At 52.5% G+C, this 26,891-nt stretch overlaps 1 protein-coding gene and 1 long non-coding RNA gene across 3 annotated transcripts in view; one reads left to right on the forward strand and one right to left on the reverse strand.

Moving 5' to 3' along the window:
• On the reverse strand, positions 1–13,569 carry LOC129682327 (uncharacterized). Its single transcript, XR_008720964.1, has 4 exons — positions 13,485–13,569; positions 13,040–13,125; positions 1,475–1,529; positions 1–86 (listed from the first exon to the last, which is right to left on the reverse strand). It is a non-coding gene; the product is annotated as an uncharacterized LOC129682327 (long non-coding RNA).
• The window catches only part of Slc22a18 (solute carrier family 22 member 18), a 24,789-nt gene continuing 9,474 nt past the window's right edge, over positions 11,577–26,891 (forward strand). The window contains exons 1-5 of one of the 2 annotated variants that reach the window (XM_055614644.1): positions 11,577–11,654; positions 13,579–13,835; positions 16,848–16,945; positions 17,268–17,428; positions 17,724–17,856. In XM_055614644.1, the coding sequence (XP_055470619.1) occupies positions 13,716–13,835; positions 16,848–16,945; positions 17,268–17,428; positions 17,724–17,856 (512 nt within the window). In that variant the 5' untranslated portion in view covers positions 11,577–11,654; positions 13,579–13,715. Of the gene's footprint in view, positions 11,655–12,928; positions 13,026–13,578; positions 13,836–16,847; positions 16,946–17,267; positions 17,429–17,723; positions 17,857–26,891 lie in introns of those variants that run through there. The other variant, XM_055614643.1, reaches the window with a different exon arrangement.

The raw sequence follows: 26,891 nt of genomic DNA on the forward strand, positions 1-26,891 counted from the left end.
TTGCTGCGGAGAGCTGGTGGGTTGGAACACTGGCGGGGTCTGGTGCCGGACTCACCGAGGGACTAGTTTCCTGGGCTTCCTTGGACCTGGAGAGGAGAGTGATGTTTCTCTCCTGCAATCCTCACCCATACCCTTGGGCAGGGGGCGCACTCCGCCTCTTGCCTGTCCTGAAACACGTGAGAAGACCACCCATCCAAGTCCAAAGACCAGTTTCGGCCACAGACCGTTGGCAAAATTTCCATGCGCACCCAACTGCACTGTGACCGTAGGAGCTGTTTTTCTGTGTTACCCACCCTGCCGGCCAGACGGGGAACCGAGGGCCTTGGCAAGGCTCAGGCACGGCCATTCTGCCAGTGATTGGAGTAGGAGATAAATTTTGAAGAGCTAGGGTGACTCAGTGGTAAGGCATTTAAGAAGTATGTACGCTGGCTCTGGGTTCCATCCCCAGCACGAAAAAATGAATGAATGGATGAGTGAACGAACGAACGAATAAATAAATAATAAATAAGTAGCTTTTGTGTCCTTCATCACTAAAAGTTTGGAGCTGACTCTAGGCTACAGTGTGGCTAGCGGCTGCAGCTGGAACTCCAGCAGGCAGGCGGACGCCGTAGCGGCCTATTCCGTAGACGAATCGGGCTGGCTGTATTAAAACATTGCTGCGGCAGGTCCTAGGTGACGAAGGCCAGCTTAGCCCACACTCTCCAGCACCTCGAATCGACTCCGAGATTTGATGAGTGAATTGTAAGGCCGGAAGGATCTTGGCCCCAACCCTCCTGCAGTTGAATTTTTAGAGGAGACCGGAGCAGCTAAGCCAGCTCAGTTTCCCCGGACCGTCCCAGGAACGCACTCCCAGCAATCCGCATAGCTGCTCAGCTGCGGGGCGCCCCCGAGGAAGCCCGGGGCCGTGCTCAGGGTCTCCCAACCCCTCCGGAGCAGTCGGAGTGCAGGCCTGTCCTTGGCTTCATGCTGCCCCCTGGTGGCCGACTTAGGCGGCACCGGTTTCCTAGCTACTCCTTGCCTCCCTTTCCTGCCTGCGTGGATAGCTCCCCTGGTCAGACACATCCCTGACCCAGAGCCCCAGGTTCTGGGGCCCTCCCGGGGTAACCAGCGTAGGGCTGAAACTTGTCCCCCTCTGGCCCTTAGTCAAACCCGCCCGAAGCTGCCTTCTCAGCTTCTGAGACCCTGAGCTGTCATATCAGATAAATTAAGGCCTTGGAGAATTTTCCATGAAGCCATGTCACCCATCCATCAAGGTGGAGAGTGCAGGCCCAGGGTCAGGACTAGAGGGAGAAGGCCGAAGGGCTGGGTGACACACTTTTTCTGCTTCTGGAGAGTCCTGGAGGGCCGTGGACAGAGAGCAGTGCTCCCATAATCCTTTTGGGGTCTCTTCATGGGGCTGGGAGGTGCAGCTGCCTGCTTCCTTGAAAATAATGCACCTTCCAATAAGCCGAAAGCGTCTCCATCTTGTGCCTACCCCAGGTTCCGACCTGTATCTTCTTCGGGCTCCCTTCCTCCTTTAGTCCAACACCCTAGAGAGATAGGACAGGGCAAAGACAAAGACTCAGAGAGGTTCGCCATCCTGCCCGAGATCACTCAGCAGTCAGGAGCAACGGCCGCTGCCCCGGTCTCGATCTTAACGAACGCTTGGGCCAAGCCCTGGACGGAGTCCGGCCCTGTCTGCGATGGCGGGAGCCCCTGGAATGTTCCCTCCACGGTCCCCCAAGCCTCCAAAGTCCTGCCGCCTTGGTTGGGCCGGAGGCTCCGAGGGGTGTGCGCGGTTTCAGAACCCCGCCGCCCCGGCGGTGAGCAGCGCCCGGCGCGCGCTTGGCGGGGCCCCAGGCAGGCGCAGCGCGAACGCCCTCCCGCACCAGTTCCCGCGCTCGGCTCGCCCCGCCTCCGGGACGGGCTGTTCCTGGGGCCGCTGCCAGACACGTCCTCCGCAGGTGCCGGCCTCTCTCCGGTGACGCGGCTACATGCGGCCCGGGCTCCGATTACAGGGCCTGCCTTGTACTCGGGGTCCGGGCCGGGGGTCCTCGCTCCCCAGGAATGGTTGGGAGGGGCAGGGCAGGCCGCGCAGAGGGAGACCGCGAACAAGGAACAGCCGCGGGCGGGAGCCGCCCCCAGACACGTGCGGCGGCCGCCTCGCCGCCGCCGCGGTTTGGAGGCAGGCGGGGAGCCCAACTGCATGGCTTGACTGGACTCAGGACCCAGTGTTTTAGAAGTCCAGGACCACTGGGTACCCCAGGATCCTGATGTCCAGTGTAGGGGATGAGGAGATCTAACGGGCTGGTGGGAAGAGAAGTCCAACCCTGGGCCAGATCCAAACCCCCGGCCTGCCCTCTTTCCACAGACCATGTGCAACCCTGGCTCCCAGGCCCAGCGGCCCACTTTACCAAGGAAATAACGTAGATCTTGTGCCCCTGGATTCTTCCCCCCCCACACACACACACACCCTTTCTTGTTGGTGCTAGCAGGACTCACAATCAGAAACTTCTGCCCACGGCCCACGAGGTGCACCCAAGACCCCATGGCCGTCCCTCTAAGACGCCTGCCTACCTTTGACCTAGCTTCCATTAACTACAGTGTCAGAGAGTCCAGGACCTGCTGAAGAGGCTAGGGGCTAATAAGGCCTCCCAGAGAAGAAGGTTCTCACACTCACCACACACACACACACACACACACACACACACACACACACACACAGACCACCAGACAACTTTAGGGGTAAAGGGGGTTGCCAAGAGATACTTTTATTTTATTTTATTTTATTTTATTTTATTTTATTTTATTTTATTTTATTTTATTTTATTTTATTTACCTTATTTTGAGACACGGTCTTCCGGCGGACCAGGCCAGCTTCAAACTCAAAATGTAGCAAGGACGACCTTGTAGTTCTTCCCCCCTTCCCCCTACCTCCTAAGTGCCGGGATTTCAGGTCCGCACTGTAAGCCTGGTTTATGTAGTTCTGGGGATGTGAGTGCCAGGCAAGCGCTCTAACACCGTGTCCCCAGACCACAAGACTGTTAGACAGTAGCTGAGCCTCCACTCCGTGTGACCTCACTCAAGCCAGTAACATCCCTGTGGAGGAACCAAGGCCAGAGAGATGGGCTGACTGCTCAGGAGACCACCATAAATGGAACAGGCTCACCTGAGCCCTCTCTGGTCAGGGCAAGGGGCCTTCTTCTCGCCCTTCATTCACCTAACTCCTACTATTCCCTTACACCCAGCCCTCCCTGGGCTGCATTTCAAAGAAAGCAGTTATTCAGGCTGGATGTTGGAGCGACAGTGCCTGGGACAGCTCCCAAGGTGGCAGTTTATCTTCACAGTGTCTCCTCCAGGACCCCATGGTAGGGTTCTTCCCTAGCTGGGTTGCTCGGAGGCCGCCGCAAGAATGGCAATGACAAACTTCAGCAAAGAGGCCTCCAGCCGCCTGAAGACCAAGGCTAACGTCCTGCTTCCCCCTGGTGTTCAAAGACCACATTACAACCCCACCCCAGCCGGCAGTGTGGAAGCTGGGCCTTGAAGCCGGCAACTGTGCTTCACACTGAAGGTGACTGGGCAGGGTCTTGCTGTTCCCAGGCTGCATGCCCTCAAATGACGATTTTTCCAAGGGTAGCCAGTTAGAACTGTTAAAATTCAAAGCCTCAGTCCTTCGGGAGCCAGGGCCATGACTCACACCTCAGCCAAACTGGCCCCTTAGCCGGTGAACCTGACCTATCCTGGGAAGCTAGTAAAATAGTAGGACAAAGGAAAGGAAGCTGTTGCAGGGGCAAAGGGCCTGCTCTAAAGACTAAGGTGCCCTGTGTGGTGGCACAACCCTTTAAGTCCAGCCCTCGGGAGGCAGAGGCAGACAGATTTCTGTGAGTTCAAGGCCAGCCTGGTCTATATAGTGAGTTCTGAGACCCTGTCTCAGAAAGAAAGAGAGAAAGAGAGAGAGAGAGAGAGAGAGAGAGAGAGAGAGAGAGAGGAAGGAAGAAAAGGACTAAGACAAGCTGGAAAAGAGGAAGAGAGTAAGACCCAAGGAAAATGGGGTCTTTCTTCCACCATTCCTAGCTTCTCTCACCCCCACCCCTCCCACCCTCCGCCCTCCTTTCTAGCCCCACCTGCTCTCTCACCATTCCCCCAGGCCTAGCCTGCCTCCAGTGTCTTCTGCCTTGTTTCCCTCCCCTGAATTTGCAGCACAAAGCCTCAGGCCTTAGAGCTCCAAATCCAGCTGGGCTGTGCTGAGACCTGTCCCCTAGCTCTCCCTTCTTGGGCCCGGGTGACCATGTGCATGGCTATGTGCGTGCTTTAAGGTACAAGGCACCACGGTGAAGGGTTAGCAGCCCTCAGGACACACCGGCCTCACAGTCAGAGGCTCTTGACAGGAGGGAGGCTGGGGACAGAACTCCCAGTCTGTGAGCACCCCAGCCTTCTCAGCTGGTTGTGGCAGAGAATGAGAGGGTGGGTGGGTGCTGAAGAGGCCACTGGAGCCAAGCAGGGAGGGCCTGAGGTCCCATCCCTGAAGGCTGTCAGAAGTACCCCCACCACACTCGCTCTGTGGGTAGGGGGTGGGGGGGGACCCAAGTGCAGGTGAAGGGGCAGGCAGAGGTGCCCTCGTGCACTGTATGACTCTCTCTCTGTGCCTCTGCTTTCTCATTTGTGAGGCTCCTGTGGAGGTTTGAGGACCACATAAGTGGCATGTGAACTGTCAAAACAAGCCTCCCCTTGAGGGTGCCCCACTACCTCCTTCCCTTGGTCGCCCCTAACAACGCGGAGAGGAACGCGCAGACCCTTCCAGGTGACCCCCTCCCACTGCGCCGCAAAGAAAACTGGACATTTCCTTTGATCCCCGGGCTGGGGGGATGGTGCTAAGGGGGACTCAGACAGCAACAAAAGCACTTGCACCGATAGTCACGTGGGGTCCCCTAATCCGCAGCCTAATTACCAGCTCTGACAACACAACCCCTCCCCCAGCAAGTCCGAAAGCCTCTGCACACACTTGCAAACACTCAGCACCTCTGGATGCTGATCCGGTGCGTCTGAGGGTTCCCGTGCTATGGTCTCTGTGCCAACAACTGCTTTCAATCCTCAATCCTCGGGAGAGTCTATGGGACAGAGAGCGGGGTTGACCTCCACAATCCATACGGGGAAAGCGAGGCTGGAGAGGACAAGAGCCTGATCTAAACCTGGCCAATCATTACTGTTGACCACAGAGGCCGCTGTGAACGCTCAACACTACTAACGTGCAACAGTTCAACCCAGGGAATGGTCAGTGAAGACTGAAAGTCTTTCTGACTTTTGGTCTTTCAGACATTTATTTTGGATTGGATTTTGTTTGTTTGTTTTGTTTTGTTTTGTTTTGTTTTGTTTTGTTTTGTTCTGACATGATCTCCTGTAAAGCCAAGACTGGTCTCTAACTCACAACTCTATCTTAGCGTCCTGAGTGCTGAGACTGAAGACAACACCACCAAGCCCCTGTTTCCACCAGGTCAGCGCTGAGCATTAGCTACACCAGGGCCCCCAAAGAGGACATGGAGGGTCTCCCCCTGGGCCTGACTGTCCCAAGCCAATGTTCTTCCCTGCCTGTTAAACCAGGGCACTGATGAGTTGGCACTTACTCTGGAACAAGTATGCCTAGAAGCTGAGCCCTCTGTGGGGAGGGGGGCTTCCAAGCAGGTGGGCAGGGAGAGAAAAAAGCCTCCAGTCAAGGCCCAGCAAGACCAGAGACAGAAGAGATTTCAAGGTGTTAACCTGTGTCACACCCAGAGGTGGAAGGGATCTGCAGGCAGCTGGATAAGAGATAGACCCACCCAGAGATGCCATGTATGACCGTGGCAGGCAGAATCCAGGATAGAAACCATGGCGAGGCTCTAATAGGCTGCCTTGGCTTAGCAAATTTGTTGCAAAACCAGTGGAAATAGAAAGACTCTGGTCTTCACTAACCATTCCCTGGGTTGAACAGTGCTACCTGAGGCCCTAGGGTCAGGGCAGAAGGGGTTTCAGAAACTCACCCAGCTGGCCAACTGTGGTGATGTACACCTTTAATCCCAGCACCCCAGAGGCAGAGGCAGCTCTCTGTGAGTTCAAGGCCAGCCTGGTCTACATAGTGAGATCCAGGGCAGCCAGGGTCTCATGGTGAGATCCTGTCTCAAAGATGAGAGGGGGGAGGGGAGGGGAAAAAAACAAAAGCACTGAAAACTGCTCTTCGCACCTGTAATTCCAACACTCAGGAGGCAGGGGCAGGAGGCAGCTTTGACTAGGCTACAGAGTGAGGCCCTGATTCAAAAAAATAAAATACAAGGGCTGGAGAGAAGGATCAGTGGTTAAAAGCACACACTGCCCTTCAGGACTTGAGTTTGGCTCCCCGCACCCACATCATGCTACTCACACCTGTCTCTAACCCAAAAGCCAATGTCCCTGGCCTGTGCAGGGAGCTGCACACATGAACACGTACTCTCACGTGCACAAGCACACACAAACACAGACGCAGGCATCCATAATTTAAAATAATAGAATAAATATTTTAAATATATACAAAAAAACAAGCCCGGCCCTTCTTCACTGGGTCGCAGGGGCAGCTGCTACAAGGGACAGGGTTCCCTGACACTGCTCTCTAGTCTGATTAGGAGGCCATCTGGGATATTACAGTGGTCTGTGAGGTTTCCGGAGATCAGAGGCGGGAGGGCCCTCCATCCCAATCAAGGCAAGAGTCTCCAAGCCAACTATGAGCTTCACCGGCTCCTACCCTGATCTCTGGACATCTGGCTTGGGTTGGAGGAATGGGACCAGGCTCTGAAGAGTAAACCTCAGCTATCACTCTGAAGCTCAATGGACACTTTTATAGACTTCTGGGAAAGCCTTAATCAGTCTCTGTTATCAGTGCCGGCCTGACTGCATAAACTCTCAGGGAACAGGCCTACAGAGGAGCTTAGTGGATGATGGGAAGCCATATGCCTAGCCTGGATCTCAAGTTTTGAAGCCCCCAGTCAGTTTACAGACTGTTTCTTTGGCGCCGACACCAAAAAATGCAACTGAGAATCTGCAGCTTTCTGGGAGCAGGGGAAAGAGCCGTAGACCTGGACGCCGCCTTCTGGCCAAGGTCTGAAACTTCACCCACTTTGACAGAGAAGGAACCTGGGGACAGACTGAGACCTCAAGAGCCTGAGCAGGGCTGTTAGGACAATATCGAATTCTGCCCCCTGCTCTACCTTCCCCCCACCCCCCCAGTCAAAGCCCTTTTGTTCCCAAGGATGTGACACAGACGTATTCCAAACTTCTCAAATGAATTGTTTAGACTTCACCATTGACCACACTGGAAAATGCTCATGTCGGGCCATAGGACTAAGTAGAGCACACACGTAACCGCACACAAGGTTCTGAGTTCTAGCCCAGCAGTCATAAGCAGACTCAGGCACAGCCCCACGCTGCCCACTCCCTTGTTGCCTGTCTGCTCACAGTTCCCTCTGCTGACAAGCCCAGGGCCCTCATCCTTCGGTAGAAATTCTGTTCTGAGGATAGCTCCATGCAGCAGGACTGGCAATGGGGTTAGCCCTCCTGATTGCTACCCAGTGTCTCAGGTCAACTCTTCTCTCCATGGATGTGTAGATCCCACTGTTGATGGCTCCTGACATACCTGAGACCCACTGCCCATCCCCTTCCACTTGGTCCATGGAAGAAGCTGCCTGTGCTGGCTGCCTCTCAGCTCCTCACTATCTCCTCAGCCAAGATATCCCTCTGCAAGCCTACAACAGGCTAGATCAGAAGCCCAGTGCTGTCAGGGGATGGCTTCCATGTTTGGTGGTTTGAAAGAGATGTCCCCCGTAGTCTTAGGTGTTTGGGTAGCTGGTCTCTAATGATGATACTGTTTGGGGGAGGCTCAGGAGACCTTTGAGGAGCTGTGTCACTGGAGGCAAGCTTTGAAAGTTTAAAGGCTCATACCATTTTGAATTCACTCTCTCTACTTTGAAGTTCAAGATGTTGAGTTCTTAGCTCCTGTCTCCAGCCATCATGCCTCTGTTCCACCAATATGAATTCACATCCTTCTGGAAACATAAACCCTAATGACCTCTTTCTTTCTCAACTCTAAGTTGTCTTTCTCCCTTGTGGTGTTTTAGCGCCTCTTAGAAAAACTAAGACAGAAGTTGGTACCAGGAGTAGGATATTGCTGTTACAGGCCTGACCATCCTGGGTTTTGGAAGACATTGAAAAAAAAAAAAAAAGAGCAGTTGAATGTGATAAGCAAAGCTTAATGGGCTATCTTAGTAACCTGGAAGAAATTAGTGCCAAAAGAAATGAGGACTGTGGAGGCCTGACTCAAGAGATTTAAGAAGGAAACAATATTAGCAAATGGGCTAGAGACAGTTCCTGTGATATTTTGACAAAAAAAAAAAAAAAAAAAAAGGATTTGCATTTTGCCCTTGTCTTAAGAGCTTGCCTGAGGCTAAATTTAAAAGCAACAGGCTAATTTTGTTAGTCTCCTCTCGACAATTCTCCTCTCGACAGAGGAGATCTTAAGACAGCCTAATATTGACTCTATTGGATGTTTATTATTAATTACTCTTCTGCAGGTCTACAATGAAGTGGGGCAGAAAGAAATACAAAATGTGCAGTTTGGAGAGGCCAGATTAATGCTACAGGCAAGGCTTGTGATGGAAGAGGGGCTGCAGTTCTAAGAGACTGCAAATCAGCACCATTAGGAGGGGCCTGATATGGACTGGAATAAAGCTAAGCTTCTAATTTGTAAAAGAGAGCAAAAACAACTGCAATCAAAGCTGCTGCTAAGGTGGGCCACAGGAGCCAGGATCTACCACAGGCCGGCAGCCAGACTTTTCAGTGCTGTCCATGTGGTGCTGGCTTTCAAGTCATGAAAGAAAAGGAGTCATGCAATCTTTCTCCACAGTTTCAGAGAGCTACTAAGGCCAGGCAACCGGTAGCAGGAGAGTCCCTGTCTGAAAGCCCTGAGAAGGTAAAGAGGCCCTGAAAGACCATTGTGGTGAGGCTGTGGAGGTAAAGCCTGTGTTATACTGAAGACTCCCAAATGTTGGGGTGCCAGAGCCATAGCATATCTGTCAGGGAGAGATGCATACAGGAAGTGAAACCAGCCCAAGAGAAAAAAGTATGTTGCAGGCAGCAAATCTAGAAAAGTGGAGCCCTCTAAGCCCTTTGACATGAGACATGGAATTACAGGTTTTAGAGTTTGCCTTGGTGGGTTTTAGTCTTGTTTTGGTCCAAGACTCATACCATTTTCTCCCTGTGTCCCCATTTCTCCCTTTTGGAATAACAATGTATATTCTGTGTCATTATATGTTGGAAGTATGTGATTTGCTTTTTCATATTGCATGGAGTTACAGTTAAGAGTTAAGTGCCTTGAGTCTCAGAAGACACTTTGGATTGCTGAACAGTGTGGAGACTGAGAGACTAGGGGGACTTTTGAAGTTGGACGAAACACATTTCGCTTTATGATATGGCCACAAAACCTATGCTGGTTTAAGATGAGATGTGCTCTAGAGTTTTGCTTGGACAATTGAATAAGCAGTTCCCAGTTGGTAATACTGCTGTAGGAAACCTTAGAAGATGTGGCCTTGTTGGAGAATAATACCATGGGAGCAACGAGTTTAAAGAGTCACATTTCAAGTTCATTCTCTCTGTTTCCTACTTACCGTTCAAAATACACATTCTCAGCTTCCAGCGCCAGCTGCCACGCCTCTGCTCTGCCATCATGGACTCTTATCCCTCTGGAAACATAAACCCATTAACCTCTTTCTTCTGTAGGTTTCCTCATTGATGGTGTTTTGTCACAGCAGTAGAAAAGTAACTAATACACATGTTGTCACAGCTGAGCTGTTATCTGTCTCTCTCAACACATACACTATCAACAAGCTAGCAAAGGATGCAGAGGTCTTGGGAGACAGTTCGGAGAGGGCTTTCCCAGAAGCAGCCTGGTATTCCAGTGCTGTGGAGGCAGGCAAAGACTGCCAACTCCTGGGGATCCCGGTGAGAGTGATGGGTGCTGTGGAATAAATAATTCCTGATAAATAATTCCTGTAAAGACTTCTGGTCTTTACAGGCCCCTACACACACACACACACACACACACGCACACGCACACGCACACACACACACGCACAAAGGACATAGACCCATTGCTCAGTGCAGTTTGATTACAGGATATGGAGAAACCAAGCTGGATCTGACCTTAAAGCTTCCTCCCTGCTGGCTAGCTTTTATAGTGCTGGAAGGTGTTTTGCAGGCCACAGGGGGAAAGAAGCCAATCATGGCCTTACCCAGCAGCAAACCCTGCACCAAACCAACCCACCAAACAAGATGTGTCCACTAATGCAATAGTGGCACACATGCTATAGGGGTAACCAACCACTCTTGGTTTGGACCGAGCTTTGCTCCACAGGAGGGAATTCATGCCTGGCATTGTAAACTCAGTCAAAAGTACCTGGCTTAGGGCTCATGGGCCCTAGGAGGGAATCTACTACTATTTTCTTGCTCACTAAATGCTATCAAACTGCCTTCTGAATGTCTGTTTATACACACAGATTCATGCTTAATCTCCGCCAGAGAAGCTTCTCTCTGCAGTGAGCAACAGCTGATGAAGAAACTCATAACTCAAAGTGCTAGGAATAAGTGATAGCTGAGAGCTCAGCTCTAAATGTGATATCTGTATCAACTTGACCTCCAAGGCTCAGGGGACATCAAAGACTAGGGCACAGAAAGAATGTAAGAGCCAGAGGATAGGAAGGAATGCCTTGAGATGATGTCTTCTGGACATGATACAGTTATTGTATCCATGAGCTCACGGCAGCCATGGTTCCCTGAACCAAGACTCAGTAAGTTGAGAGAGAGAGAATGGAAGAGGAAGGAGATATGTTGGAGATACGCTATGAGGGAGAAATGGGAAGAGATAGTTAGGTGTGCATATATTGAAGACACATTGTATACATGAATGAAATTGCCAAAGAATAAATAAATGATATTCTCTTCCTTTAAATAAGTCACAGCCTGCATACAGTAGGTGCTCAATGGTTACCGGATGAGGGAGGTTCCTGCTTCACCACCACTTTATTAGGCTCAGGAAATCATATAGGCAGTACCTTTCTTCTCGGGAAGCTCTGGGGTGTCCTGAACCCTAAAACATAGCAGTCACAGTGACTTCCTCTGCGTATGTGGCCATGCCCCTACCCCTCTATTTCTGCCCTAACCTCACTGGATCCCTTAAGTCCAAGCCCCATCAGGTGTTCTGAGTTGCTTGAGCTTGCCTCTGAGCCCTGCCACACTGTTCCCACTTCCTACACCTGCTAAGTCTGTGCTTCTCCTTACAACCCTATGACCCTGATGAGAAGTCACCTCTGCTGAGAAGCTGCCTCCCAGCCCTGCCCCAGATGAGAATCAGCTCTTTCTGCAGCTGTCTGGATTGTCCTTTGCAGAACTACAGCCATGTGAGTGATACTGGTCCCCAGAGAAAGCTTCTTCCTCTTCAGGAGGAGATTCCAGGTTCTAGGCTTCCCTGTTCCTCTCTAGCCAGAAGGGAAATTTTCCCACACTCCCTCACAACCAGGAAGTGCCCCGCCCTCTGGGAGCCTGTTTAGAACAAACACAAAAGCCAGGATTATTCTGCCTACCTGTTTCCCCCAGTTTGTGGCCACTGCAAGCTCTGTTTGTGGGTGAGTAGCCTCCCCCTTCTTGCTTATCAGGAACATCAGAGGACCCTTGCTTGGCCTTCCCCAACTGTCCTCAGGCAGTCTCACTCCTCAAGTTCTACCCCAAGGACCCTGGGATCAGTAAAGATATCACCTGCCTACTGGGGAAGAATTAACCCAATCAGGGAGCTTACCTGACAGGGACTATCTTGGAGTTCAGAAGGACCTGGACTCTGGTCTTCCCTCAGGAATCCTGAGATTCCTGACCCCCAAGCCCTCTCCTTTCCTTATCAGCCTTCATCTCATCCTTCCTGGAAGCCCTGGTTGACTAGATCTCCTCCAAGCCTCAGAGAGCTGTGGTGGGTTCTCCTACAGCCTCCTAGCAGAGGACCTGGGGACACTTGGAACACATCCATACTTGCAACACATCTCCCATCCCAATTCTTGCACTGGAATCTACCCTAAACAAACTGTGCACACCTGGAAACAGAGCCCTGGGCCTGGTCCAAGGTGCGAACTCTAATGGCCCTGCCCCTGACTGCCCGATTTAAGACATGTTCTCCCGCACCCCCTAGGCACCTCGTGTCTTCCTCACCCTGTCACAATTCCTCCCATTTCTGATCTGCTGAGCTGGGGAGAGCACACAGCAAAGGAGATCTGATTTTGACATTGTGGCCTATGGCCTGGCCCCTACTCTGCAAGGTGGAAAGGTGGGCGAGCGAAGGGGTGAGGGAGCTGCCTGGAAAGGAATGAGTATGGTTAGTACTGGCCAGGGCCAAACCCTGTGTTCCCAGCGATGTCATCAAAACCGCAGTGCTGTGTCCCTCCAGGGATGTGGGGACAGAGCAGACAGGGTGACATGGGGGAAAGAGAGCATTTCTGTAGCGCCCAGAAGCCTCCTGGTTTGGGCAGAGAGATCCGGCGCCCATGAGTTGCCCAGGCAAGTGTGGTATCTCTGTGCCTCCCCTGGCTTCTGCTTTCGCTTTTCTCCTGGATCCCCGAGGCAGCCTCTCTCCTTGTTCTCCTTCTCTTACTCTTCCTCCTTCTCCTCATCTTCCCTGCCCAACACTAAAGGGACACCCTCTGTTGCTTAACGGGTCAGAGTAAGCGAAGCGTAACACTTGGAAGGCTTAAGCCTGGCGAGGGCGGAGCCTCGGAAGGGGTGTTTGGATTGGCCAATGAATGCTCAGAAGCTGCTTTGCGCGCTCGCCTAGATCCCAGGGTAGTGGGGCGGGCGAGGTCCCCAGCGGGAGGCCCCGCCCGGGTGAAAGTGGGAGGACCCAATCTATTGTGGGGCGGGGCCTTCCTGGCTCACTGCGGAAGGGAAGGTGTCAGGAAACATCTGGAAGGGCTCACCCACCAGGAACACAGCCCACATTCTCCCGGCAAAGACAGGTACCCAGACTTACCTGTTGAGCTTCCAGACCCGAGGATGTCCATCTAGGTGCAGCTCAGAGTCCTTGACAGGATCTCGGGTGAAGACTGTCCTAGGGCCCTAATGGTGGAATCAATCAAAACTTTGAAAGGGGCTCACACTGGCCCCAACATCCGGTTCCCACCCGTTGAGGCGGTTGGGAGGGAGGAAAGGACCCCACTGTAAATTCGGCTGAGCTGCCGAAGAAGCAAGGTTCTCAATGGGGCAAGAAGACGCCTGCATAATGACTTGCATTAGCCCCATACCCACCAAAAGCAACAGCCAGAAATCAGATCTGCCTGCATTTCCCTCTAGAAATAAGGCATGAGGTCTCCCTGTGGACGGCACCTGGAGGCTCACCCAGATGCCCCTTTCAGGTGGGAGTGCTCCCTGCAGGGTTGGATGTGCCTGTCTCCTGTTCTCTGGAGGCCATGACCTACCAGGAGCTGGTACTTGACTCATTCTTGAAGGTCAGGGTAGCTGGCGAACCCTGGGAGCTCTGTAGTCAGCCACTCTCTTCTCCCTCTCCTGCAGGCACAGGCCATCCCTTCCAGCCTGGTGAGTCAACACCCAGTCAGAACCAACAGGACTTTTGCCCCTTGCCTGCTGCAGCAAGGCTTGCCCTGCTCTGGCTCAGGTCTCTCCAGGGCTCTGGATACCGCCTGCCCAGGATGGCTGGGCAGCTCCCTGGCAGCATGGGCGCTCTGCGCCGGCAAGGGATCATGATACTCTCCTATGTGCTGACTGCCCTGGAGCTAACGTGTCTCTTCATGCAGTTCTCCATCATACCAGTGAGTAATGCCCATAACCCACAGCAGAGGCCCCGAACTGCCTTCCTCCTGGGCGATGGCAGGGAGCAAGGTGGGGCTTGATGGGGACCCCTCCCCTCCTGCTGGGTAAAAGTTAAGGAACTGGACCCATTGATTACCCTCTACCAGTGAGTTGCCCTCTCTGCCCTTACTGAGATGGCACCCTCCTCCCATAACCACCCTTACTTGCTGCCCCTTTCCCCTGTTTTTCGCTGATCACCTCTGCCTGATACCTACTCAGCTCCTGTCCCAAAGGGCTCTCTCTATGCAGTCCCAGTCCTTTCTGAAACATCCGTGACTGTTCATCCCTTTGTCCTACTGGGCACTCCCTCTGTTTCCACACTTAATACCTTATTGAATGTTAGCATTCCATTGGTTTCTCTGCCACCCACCAAGATATGAGGGCAGGGACTTGATCCCACAGCCTTGGTGAACTCTCTCTCTGGATGAGGGCAGGGTGGGACAGAATAGTCACTACTGAGTACAGGGTCCCTACCCAACACCCTTCAGTTCAGTCCTACTTTTCACTATTAGTCATTCAACAAACCTTTGTGGAGTTGACCCACGAGGTGACTGGGCAGCTGCATCTATGAGAACTTAGAACTCAGAGGTTGACCTGAGTCCACAGACCACCTTGAAGTGCCCCCTTGGAGACTCTGAAAGCCCAAGCTGGCTTGAGTATTAGGTTGAGGTTGTCTCTGTGCTAGGCTTGGGTCCCACTCAGCCTATGGACCTGGCTCTCAGTGATGGTCAGAAGGTCAGGCTAGGCAGAAGTGAATTCCCGGGCACAAGGGAATTTTGATTTGAAGCCAGAACTCTGCTCACATTATAGCCAAAAGTCCAAGGTTCAGGAACACAGAGAACAGAGTTAGATGTGACCAAGAAGAATACTCTTTGTTCCCTGAGTCCTTTGTTCCCTGGGGCCCAAAAAAGCAGAGCTGCCTCTGCCTGCAGCTGGGGATATGGGTTAGAGGCAGCCCTGGCCTTTGTCACCATTCTAGGAGTGGCAGACACTCCCAGGTCAGGACCCCACCCTCCACCACCCCTCCTAAACTGAGCTCTGCTTGCTCACATATAGGGAGAATCCCCACCCCAAGCCTCCTTCCTGAAATGTGGGAGACTGAACAGGAGCCTTACCTCCCTCTTCATAAAAGAAGGGTTTGTATGAGGAGGATAATACATTTCAGCCTCAGGAACAGCCTGCAGGGACCTCCAGTGGCCTCCCAGAGAGAGGTCCTGGTTGGCCAGCCTATCCTCATTAAGTCCTGTGAACAGCCACTGGACTGTGACACAGCAGAGTACAAGGATCAGATGGCTGGCCCTCAGAGCTGGCTGCCGGCAGTGTTTGAGTGGTGATGATGTAAGAGTTACACTGAGCAGTGCAAGAAGAAATGGTTGGGAATGAGAAAGGGTGAGGGTAGTGTGGGTCTGAGGGCACATGGTAGATGGGGGGTCAGGACAATTTGGCTGAGAAGGCAACATGAGAGGGGAGGAGTGAAGGCAGCCAGTGAAGCATGGCCAGTGCAAAGGGCCTGGCATGGGGCTGAGCAGCTACAGAGGAGGCACTGAGATCCCAGGACCACACCCATCAAGTGATGAATATATTCCAGGATGGTTAGGGGGAAGCTGTGGAGAGGTGAGAATGTGAGGGTGAGAGAAAGGAGTTCAGGGATGACGCTGGGACTTTGGATCCCATCCTGGGAGGACAGAGATGCTTCCAGGTGCGAGAAAAAAAAAAAAAACAACAGTAGAGAGCTAAGTGACTAAGAGACCTGGCTGCTCTTCCAAAGGCCCAGGGTTTTATTTCCAGCACCTACATGGTGGCTCACAATCACCTATAAACTGTAGTCCCGGGGAATACGATACCCTCTGTGGGTACTACATATAGTGCAGAGACTATATGCAGGCAAAACAGCCATCCACAAAAAACAAAATGAAAAAAATAGCAATCAAAGAAGCAACCGTGGAAGAGCCAATCAGTTTGGAGGAGGACAGGTGCTCAGTTATTGCTACACTATGCTGAAGATAACTTCAGGCAGGGTACTGAGCAGAGGAGGCATGTGCTGGCAGCCGGAAGAGGCCTGGGGCTCTACGGGATGGGGGTGGTGACGTGAGAGGAGGCTAGTAGAGACCAGTGGACAAGGTAGAAGATCCAGGACAGTCTAAGGCATGGGGTCACAGGGGGAAGAAGCAAGCCACCTGAGGCAGGTGCCAATCGGAAGGGGGTCTTTGGGAGCGGCCCTTGAGATGACTGCTGGAGGAGAGAGGGATGAGGAAAGCAACTGCTTCAGGCCAGGCAGGAGAGACCTGGAGCAGCTGGACCAGACACAAGGCTGCGAAGACTAAACAAGGAGGCAAGAGGGAGAGTCCTAACAGAGCGACCTAGCTGGAATGAAAGACCCCAGGAAGGCCTCAAGAGAAGAGAAAGGAGCTGAAGGACTGTTATCCTTGGCCTAGGAGCCTATGGGGCTGGAGACTCAGGTAAAAGACAGGTGGGGCAGGATGGAGGAAGAAGGAAGGAAGCAGAGGTTTGGAGAGAGACAGCAGCTCAGGCTTCTGAAACGCAGCTGACGGGAATGGGGAGGGATAAGATCCTGGGATCCCAGGACTGCTTGGGTCCTCTATAGGGACACTGTCATCTCCTTTCTCCTATCAGAGAGTCACCTCCCAAGAGGAGCTGAGCCCTAAAGAACTCAGAGCAAGCTGTCTTGCTGGGCAATGGGCCACATCTCAGAGGTTATGAAGAGATGTTGGCAGTTGCTTGCTGGCCAGGACAACGCTATAAAAGCCTTGAAGCCAAAATATTGAGGATGGATGGTTCTTTGTGGCCCACTTGAAGTGTGTCCTACAGAGGGGGGTGAGCCAGAAGTCTTTGGCTAGGGAGGAGGAGCAGGGCCCCCACGGAAGGTCTTTTCCCCCGTGATACTGCCCTCTGTTCGCTCCCACTCCTACCCGTCTGAGGAGTTCTAACTCCAGGCCCTCCTTGTGTTTCAGTACCTGTCTCGGACACTGGGCCTAGACTCCGTCGCCTTTGGCTACCTACAGACAGTCTTTGGAGTGCTTCAGCTGCTGGGTGGGCCTGTATTTGGCAGGTATAGTATGTGAGGGATGCAGGTCCCCGAATCCACAAAAGCCTTCGCCACCCCCTCTGAGTCTGGGTCCTGCCAGGTCCCCAGAATCCCTGTTCAACGGAAGGACAGGTGCAAGAGAGGCCCAGTCCCTGGTTGGCTTCCAAATGTCCCTGCACCCCGAACTCCAGCCGGTAGGCCTACAGATTACTTCCTTGGTAGAAGCCCACATACCCACACATACCCTGGGCGGTCCTTCACCAAGGTCCAAGCCTACCAGCAGCCCTGAGTTGGGAGTGAGGAAAGGGCCCCGCCTGCTGGGGAGTGACCGGTCTTGTGGCCCCAGGTTCGCGGACCAGTACGGGGCAAGAGCGGCACTCTCACTCTCCTTCCTGGCGGCCTCGGCTCTGTACTTGCTCCTAGCGGCCGCCTGTAGCCCATCCCTGCCTGGCATTTTCCTGCTCTTCGCCTCGCGCGTACCCGCAGCATTCATGCACACGCTTCCAGGTAGGGTTTGGTGGGTAGGCCTGGCTCTAACGGGGTAGAGGGGAGAAATGAGCCTCAGGTAGGGGGTAGGTAGCAGGTGATGGATGGAGAGGTGGTGCGTGCTCTGGGGCAGGCCAGATAGAGTGGAGAGGTTTGTAGAGGTGTGGCCTGGCTGGAGGGGCTGCGGGGATACGGTCTGAGTGGAGGGGCTGCGGGGCATGGCCTAGTTAAAGGAGCTTGCGGGCGTGGCCTGGACCCCTGGGTGGACTCTTCGCAGGTAGGGATAGGGTCTAACTCAGCCCCCTCCCACCCGCAGCTGCCCAAATGATCATCGCCGATCTGACAGCGCCCGCAGAGCGACCCGCTGCCCTGGGCAGGCTGGGCCTCTGCTTCGGTGTCGGAATGATCTTCGGCTCCCTGCTTGGCGGGACCCTTAGCAACGCATACGGGTAAGTGGCCTGGCGACGCGGGTGGGGAACTGGGAAGGCACTGGGCAGACTGCTTGATCTCGGACCGTCGGCCCAGCAACACCACCGCTCTTGAGACTTGGTTTCCCCACCTAAATACCAAGCTTTTGGGGACCAGCCTGCAGGGCGGATGGGGCCTTGAGAGGGCGTCGCCACCAGACGTCGCCACCAGGGGGCACTAACGTGCCGCCCATGGGCTGTCCGGAAGGAAGAACTGGGATTGCTGACATTCATTCTTACCGCGGCCAAACCCATTCAAATTTCAAAACGGTCCCAGAGTCTCTAGAGGTGGCTGTACTCTGTGGCCGAGGCGGGGGAGGAGGGGTAGTGTTGCTGTGGCCAAGATCCCGTAGAGGAATAGGGAAGACCGGATACCTGGGTGTTATGCCCTTCTGACATATGGTTCCTCATCTCAAAAAGTTAGTTGTGACAGTGGCTTGCAGACTTGAGGGGATAAACTGAGCTAGGCTTCTACCAAGTGCCCCGCTCTCTGTCCAGGAGCTCTTCACCTGGCCCTGTCCTGGGGAGTCAGCTTTATTTCCGTCTGGGAAGATCCCCCAATACACGGTTCTAGGATAGTCTGTGGTGGGCTCTCCCGTCTGTCCCCTGCAGTGGAGTCAGACCCAGTTGTCTCTAAATTGCTGAGGATCTTTTGGGAGGAAAACCTCACTTTGGTCTTAGCACGTTTCCTTGCTCTTTTCCCCCCAAATTCCTGCACCACCCAGACCCTAAGAGTCAGCCTGCCGCCTGCCTGTCGTTCACACCTAAAACTCACATGAGTCAGCTGTGGTGCTGGGACGGGACACGTGCCTCATCTGGCAGGGACATTTACTCCTCTTCAGAGGAGCCTGTGTCCTCAAGATAGCCTTCCTAGTGCCTAAATATCTGTGCTTTAGGGGGACACTTTTGTCCCAACCAAACTCTCTGATCTTGGATAAACAATGCCATTTCTAGGTTCCCAGGGCTTTGACTTCCTCCTCGAGCCAGGTCCCTCTGAGGGCCTGTAACCTAGGCTCTCCACATTTCCTTAGACCAACCCCAGTAATGGTAGAGGCATCTGGGCGATGACTGGGCTCAGAGACCAAGGCATGGGCTGACACCACAGCCCTACCACAGCATGGTTTTACGGTGATCTACGGTGGTCTGTCCTGTCTGTTTGTCCCCCCCAGCGGGGACAAAACCGGCTTAGCAGGAAGATCTCTGTGGACATATGGCCCTGAATGTCCTCTCAACATGTGAATGAGAGCCTGAGCTTGTCTGTTCACTCGTGCACACTGGGCTCTAGATTCTGGAATACAATAAGGGATAAGACAGTCCAAGTCTCTAGAATGTCTTAGAAATGGGTCTGGGGTCCTAAGAAAGGTTTCATTTCTGCAGAAGGGGGCATAGCCACGCCTAGTCTAGCAGGCAAGCACACCATTAGGGGTGCTGCTAGTTTTTACTCCTAATGTGCAGGGGTCCCGTGCCTCACGTCGAGAGGTCAGAGTTCCATGGTCTGGTGTTTTTCCGTTGACTTCAGCGTTTGCACAAGATTGGCTGGTTTAAAGCAGTGTGACTGATAAGAAGAGTGCAATTTTAGGCAGAATTCCTGACTTTAAGCACGTATTTTGATTTCAAGAAGTGATGACCCTAGGGGAATTTGAGTTTCGGCCAAACAGCTCCTTCACTTTTTTTTTTTTTTCTTTCTTTCTTTCTTTAAAAAAATAAAAAGGATTTGCTGTAGAGCCCTGGCTGGCCTGGAACTTGCTATGTAGACAGACTGACTTCAACCTCAGAAATTGATCTGCCTCTGCCTCCCAAGTGCTGGGATTAAAGGTGTGCACCACCACAAACAGCTAGTTTACAGTTTGTTCGTTTGTTTGTTTTATGAAGTTTTGTCTTATTAAAAGGGTTGATAGAAGACAGTACATTTCCCCCAGGTGTTATAAAGTTGAATCGAACTCTGAGAGATATGGAAAGAACTCAAGATGGCGGTGGGGGTAGGTGATCATCAGGATTTCTGAGCAAGTGAATTTTGAGTAGAGACCCAATGCAGGAAAGGAGGGAGGCAAGTAATCAGAAGGTTCACAGACCTTGGGATCTAGGGAAGGAAGGAGGCCAGGTGGCTGCAGGGACCAAGGAAGGGGAAAAGCCAAGCCATGGAGCTGTGAAGTGGGGGTAAGCACACAGCAAGGAGATAGGGGGACATTCTGCACCATCCAAGTGGGTAAGGACAGTAAGTGGACCAGAGATGGCCATAGGGGTCAAGACAAGAAACAGATTCCTGACTGTTCCTGCCCACGGGTGGGAGGGAAATGCAAACTTGAGTCTCTACAGCAATGCGCAGTTTAAACTGTGCTCACTCTGGGGATTCCAAGCACCTGGAGGTCCCATGGGCACTCTCGAGCCAAAAGGCTGTGAAGGAGATGTACAGCCGAGCACCTCTTCCAGCGGAGGACAGTAATGGCTGCATCCTCCACGGCGCCCTGGATGCTCTTGGTCTTTCAAGTTTAGGAGGCAGAGGAGCTGAGGGACGTGTGGCTTGCAGGTGACAGGAAACTGAGCTGCAATAACAGGTTGACTTAAGCCCAGCAGGGGACAAAGGTCCCCCCTCCCCCGTGGCCATGGGGTCCATGGCTAGACCACAGGAAAGGAGGAGAGAACAGAGGAGTCAGCAAAAGCAGACTGTGGCTTTGCAGGGGAGAAGAGGAAGCCTAGGTGGATCTTTTTCAGAATGCAGGCACCCAGGGAAAGATAAAATTCATGGGGCCACTCTCCTGCTGCTAGGGGGGCCAGGGGTGCATCCTCTTACGTCGACAGGTTTTCCTCACATGTGTTGTGGGTGGTAGCGTGCAGTCATTGCCAGCCACACACACTTTCCGCCGGCAGCCTGCCCATCCAGCCCCTTTGGCCTCCCCTGAATTCCTGCATCCCAGCCACCGGTTCAGAGGATCACCACTCACTCCCTTCTCCCTCTCAGCAGCCCCCAAGATGGCCTGCCACACCTTCCAGGATATTCTGCCAGCCTCACTAAGTCCTTTTATCCCAAGAACTGAGACCCTTCAAATCACCATGGCATCTGTATAGAAAGAGGACATCCTCAACATCTAATTCAATGAATCGGGGAACTGAGAATCAAGAGGGGAGGCAGTCCAGTGCTCAAGCCTAGGGACAGTGAAAGCGGGGGGGGGGGGGGGGGGGGGGGAGGACTTCTTCAAGTTGTCACACATAAGACATTTGTCGGAACCCTCCTGATCAAAGCTGACCTCAAGCTGGCCAAAGTTGTGGGAGGTGCATGGGAGTTCTTTCTTGATGACTTATGGCTGAGGGGTCTGTCTTTGTCCCACCTAGATGTGACTAGCCTCACCCATAGCCAGGCAGCACCTCCGGGATTCATATAGCTGTGAGTGTGGGCATGTTTGTGAGGGCATAGAGGCCTGGGTGTTTAACCTGTTTGCAGCCACCTCTCGTTCCCATAGAGGCCAAGGAGGCAGCCCTAGGCCCCCGGGGTCCCACATGAGGGCTTTCCTCCTTGCTAGGCAGCCTGAACACTCCCTTTACCCTTTCACTTCCACACATGCTCCACCTTGGAGCCACCAAGTCTACTCCAAGCCTGACCTTGCCTCAGGCAAGAGTCGCCCATACCTTCCCTCCTTGATGGTAATCAAGGCCGCATAGGGGTCTTCCTGTCCCCTATCTCCCTGCTCACCTCTGGGAGCCTGTCCCCTTGGAAGGTCCCAACCATGCTCATCTCTGAAGCCCGAGGCTACAGGTGGGAGGAGGAAGTGGACTTGGCACTGGAGCCTGCAGGGGCGGGCACTGGTGTAACTGGTTTGGACCAGCCTAGTGCTCAGGACCAGGAGGCTGAGCTGCCCAAGGAAGGCCCTGAGCCCAGAGCCATTACCCACACATCAGCATGTGGGGGGTCCTGTGATTTGTCACCCTGAACCCCACCATCTCATAGCCTGGGGTCGGTCCTGAGCCACTGGCCCTCAGGACCCAGTTCAGGTATTAAGAGTCATCCTGGAATCTGAGCATGCCCAGGGCCACGGTGTAGGGCCAGAGAGGAGCCCTGCCTATGGGTGGGCAGTAGCATTTGTGAACTGGGGTGCCTGTCAACAGAGGCATAGTCCTATAGGCAAGATGCCCTAGTTATTTGAAAAGACCCAAGGATTGAGAGTAGCCAGAGCCCCAGGAAAATGGGGCAAAGTCCAAGAGGGCATTTGGGGGTGGTAGGGATACTACCTTTTCATTGTCTCAGGGTCCCCCATCAATACCGAGCACAAGACGCATGGAGCCCCCGTTGTTGGGGTGCTGGCTCTTTGGAGCTAGATATGCAGTGAGTGTGGAAGGTGGGTGAGGGTGTGTAGGCCCTGGGAGGGTTGAGGGCTGTCCAAGAGGGTCAGATCTTCAGTCTTTGGAAGTTGAGTCATCAGGTTTACTGATAGGTATCAGGAGAAGACCCTAGGAGACCTGTGGGGTTTAAAACAGCATGAGACATCTAAGCTCAATCCTGGGGGCTGTGGAAGTGACCTTGGTGACCGAGATCTGGGGCATGAAACAGTGACTGGCAAACTGGGCAGGCGTCAGCTGTCCCTGTAAGCCCCCAGTGGCTCTCAACCTTCCTAACACTGTGACCCTTTAATATAGCTCCTCATGTTGTGGTGACCCCAACCATAAAATTATTTTGTTGCTACTTCATAACTGTAATTTTTGAAGTTTTTGAAACTGGTACTGTTATGAATCATAATGTAAATATCTGAAAGGATTGTCGGACCCCCCCCCCAAAGGGGTTGCAGCCGACATGTTGAGAACCGCTGTTGTAAGCAAAGCTGAGGTGGTAGCCAGCCTTGGCTGTACCACCTCTCTAGGTACAAGCTTGCAGGTCCCATGGGGCTCAGACCAGGAGGTTCGGGGGAGTCAGAGGTGCTGAAGAATCATGCAAACCCAAAAGCAGGTGGCCCAGGGCCTCAGCAAAAAGAAGCTTCCTTCACCCATCCCAGTAAGCTCCAGCTCAGCCCATGGCCAACCAACAGGTCATTTGCCCAGCTGGACCTGCAGCCTAGGAGTCTGGGCTCTCAGGCACCCACAAAGAGAAGGAATTTGAACAGACGCCACCAGGTCTGGTAGGCCTATAAGGTATCTAGCCACAGACCCTGAGGGTCAGGTTGCCCCGAGATAACAGTGGCCACCTGCAAGCCCTCCTGGTTACCACAGTGGCTGTGGCGACCCCTGCTCACAGTCATACCCAGAACAGACCTCACGTTGGTTGCAAAATCTTATCTGGTCCCTCAGGCCTTAGAGCCATATTCCAAAGCCAGGCAGGAGGAGTGCTTCTCTCCCCTTAAGTCTGTAAAGGCCCCTCACCCCTCAAGTCTTCAAAGGCTCCAGGCAAGAAGAAACTGGTCATTTGGTTGGAGTCCTATGTCACAATGGAGAGGTGGGAAGAGGAGCTGGGAGGGAGCTCCAGGCTAGAAAGCACTAGGTAAAGGGGATTGAAAACTTGTTTGGGGGTTAGAGGAGCACCCCACCCATGGGACCAGATCCATCTTAGCCATGGGGCTTGCATGCCAGGCACTTATCAGGCAGGTGATGCAGGTGGCGGTGTCTCGCTGAGCCTCAGGCTGGGTGTTCAATGGTCCTCCGGAGTCTCCTGCCTCCACCTCTTGTGAAAGGCATCATATGCAAGCTGTCCTCCAAGTCTTAAGAGAGAATGTGTAACTAGAGGCCTTGAGCCTCATCTGCATGTTAGCCCTGGCATCAAGTCCTTGGCTCTACCATCCCCTCTCAGGGCCTTGGAGACACTGGGCAGGGGTCCAGGGTGGTGAGGAAGGAATTGCCATCCTGGAAACCCAGATAGGGTTGTGCAGAGTTTGTGCCGTGGCCTCCGTCAGCATTCCCTGGAGACAGGAGAAAAGAGCAGTGACTATTGTTTGCTGAGCTATGGCTGCAGTGCCAGAAACCTGTGGGTCACCAGGCTCCAGGACAGCCAGGACACAGTGGTGAGGAGACAGAGAGAGCTACTGGCTAGCCCTCATTTGCAACTGAGGAAATGCATTCAGGGAACCAGGGAAGACAGAGCAACAATGTCCACGGAGGACTCTAGTTCTCTGACAGAGGTATTCATGTGCCCACTCATCCAGTTTTCACACGCCCAACGGATGAAAAGAAGGTGAGGAGCAGGCAGTGAGAGGCTGAGCTAGTGTCCTTGAAGTCTTGGCTCAACTTACAAAAAAAAAAAAAAAAAAAGCATAAATAAAATACACCAAGTATGGTGGCAAATGCTTTTTTACTTATTTATTTGGGGTTTTTGTTTGTTTGTTTTTGAGACAGATTCTCACTGTGTAGCCTTGACTGGCCTCAAACTCACAGATATCCACCTACCTCTGCCCCTGCACCACTATGCCTTCTAGAGCACACCTTTAGTCCCAACACTTGGGAGGCAGAAGCAAGCAGATCTCTGTGAGTTCTAGGCCAGCCAGGACTGCATAGTAAGAGTGTGTCTCAAAAGAAAAGAAGAAAGAAAGAGAGAAAGAGAAAAAGAAACAAAGAGAATATTCATATTCCAGTAGCCACATGGCAGCTCAAAATTGTCTGTAACTCCAGTTACAGGGATCCAACACCCTCACACAGACATACATGCTAGCAAAACAACAATGCATTTGAAACAAAAATAAATTAATCATCTTTAAAAAAAAAAAAAAAAAAAAAAAAAAAAAAAAAAAAACAAAAAAAAAAACAAAGAAAGCCAAGTGGTAGTGACCCATGCCTTCAATCCCAGCACTTGGGAAGCAGAGGCCCGCAGATCTCTCAGTTTAAAGCCAGTCTGGTCTACAAAGTAAGTTCCAGAACAGCCAGGGCTACACAGAGAGATCCTGTCTTAGAAAGAAAAAGAGATAGAAAGAAAGAAAGAAAGAAAGAAAGAAAGAAAGAAAGAAAGAAAGAAAGAAAGAAAGAAAGAAGAGAAAGAGAAAGAAAGGAAGGAAGGAAAGAAGGAAGGAAGGAAGGAAGGAAGGAAAGAAAGAAAGAAAGAGAGAAGGAAAGAAAGAAGGAAAGAAAGAAGGAAAGAAGGAAATAAAAATATAAAATGGGGCACAAAGTGTAGGACGTTCCAGGAACCTGTCCAGTGTGGCCCTGCACCTGTGCAAGTCCCAGAGGCGGGACCCTGAGGGAGGCCCATTGGATGACAGGCTGGGGTGATAACCTGAAGGCCCTGGAGGGATGTCACAACATCCCATAATCTTGAAAGCCTTAAGGGTTGGCTGCCCTACCATTTTACTTCTTTTTTAAAGAATTTTTTTTAAGATGTAATTTTCGCCAGGCAAGGTAGTGCATGTCCTCCGCAGGTGAGAGTCTGCAAGTCTGAGGCCAGCTGGGTCTGCACAGCAAGTATTACATCAGCCAGGGCTCTACAGTCAGATCCGTACTAAAAAGAAAGATAGATATATACGATCTTAGTTATTTATTTATTTATTTTTAGGTTTTTTGGTTTGGTTTGGTTAAATTGGAGGGGGAGTTATTTGTTTTGTTTTGTTTGTTTGTTTTGTTTGTTTGTTTTTTCAAGACAGGGATTTTCCATGTCCCCCTAGAACTCAGAGATCTGCCTGCCTCTCTTATGAGCGCCGAGATTAAACACATAGGCCACCACCACCCAGCAATTATTTATTTTTACTTCTGCATGGTTGCCGTGTGTGAGTGTGAGGCCCGAGAAATCAGAGAAAAGTGTCCTGTCCCCTTGTTGGAGTTTCCATCATTGTGAGCTGCCTGATACGGGTGCTAGGAATTAAACTTGGGTCCTCTGAAAGCAGTAAGGGCTCTTAACAGCTAAGCCGTCACTCTGGCCCCCCTAATTTTTTGTATTACATGGTGTGTGTGTGTGTGTGTGTGTGTGTGTGTGTGTGTGTGTGTGTGTGTTGGAGCGAGCATTTGCTGCAGTGTGGTTGTGGAGGGCAGAGGACAATGTGCAGGGGTCAGTTCTCTCCTTCCTTCCGCTGTGTGGCTTCTGGGGCTCAGACTCTGAACATTACTCTCTGAACCATCTCACCCGATCAGAGTTCCACTCCCCATCCCCCAGCACTGGGGATCGGACTCCGGGTCTTGCACACACTAGGCAAGAACTTTAGCACTGAGCCACACACACACACCCCCACCCCCAACCCCAGCACTGCCTTTCTGTCTTGCCTGCTCTCCTTTGAGAGCTCTGTTTTGTGGAGCTCTGAGTGTGAAGACAGTGGCACCCCAGCTTTCACAGGCAGCAGCCTATTCATTCTGGGAGACTTGGGGGCTCAGGTTCTCCTGGGACCCTGCAGAGTATCCTAGCCGCAGGACCTGCCTTTCCAGAGAAGTACTGTCCTTTGATTTGTTGGTCGCCATTCAGAAGACAGACAGGGGTCCAGGAAGGGGTCCCCTGAGGCAACCACAATAGTCAGAACAAGATGCCCAGTCGCCCTGGGTGAGCAGGGAAAATGCAGGAGAGCTGCTGAGGTGGATTCTCTGTTAGCCGCCCTGCTGGTTTCCTTGGTATCTCCTGCCTACACGTGTATATCTGAGTTCTTGCTTAGGTATCCATGTACACCTATGCGTTCGTACGTGTTGTGCCTCTGTGTGTGTGAGAGAGAGATGTTCTGTATCGGTGAGCCCGTGTCTGCGTGCTTCTGTACACACGCCTATGGCTGTGATGTGGAGGGACGCAAGCAGCTTGAACTGGTCTTGTTTGGTAGACCTGGCTTTCACTCACGTCTGTCCAGGAGCATGAGCGGGGGCAGGTGTGGAGTGCTGCTAATGTCCTGAGGGCAGTGCCTTGGCAGTCCATGTGAATGGCTGGTCACATTTACCTGTCAGACCTTCAATGCAAGGTCCAGCCTAGGTCTATCTACTCAGGGGCTCCAGATTCTAAACATAGGGTAAAGAGTACCTTGCTGAAATCAGGGGTTGGCTTTGGGAAAGGGCCTGTGCAGAGTGTGTAGGAATTCACCCACCTGAGAAGGAAAGGGTGTTCCAGTCTGGGGTCCTTGGCTAGCTCAGAGAAATTCCCCACT

Source organism: Psammomys obesus, unplaced genomic scaffold (assembly GCF_907164565.1).
Source record: "Psammomys obesus unplaced genomic scaffold, mPsaObe1.curated_primary_1811, whole genome shotgun sequence".
Classification (NCBI taxonomy): Eukaryota; Metazoa; Chordata; class Mammalia; order Rodentia; family Muridae; genus Psammomys; species Psammomys obesus.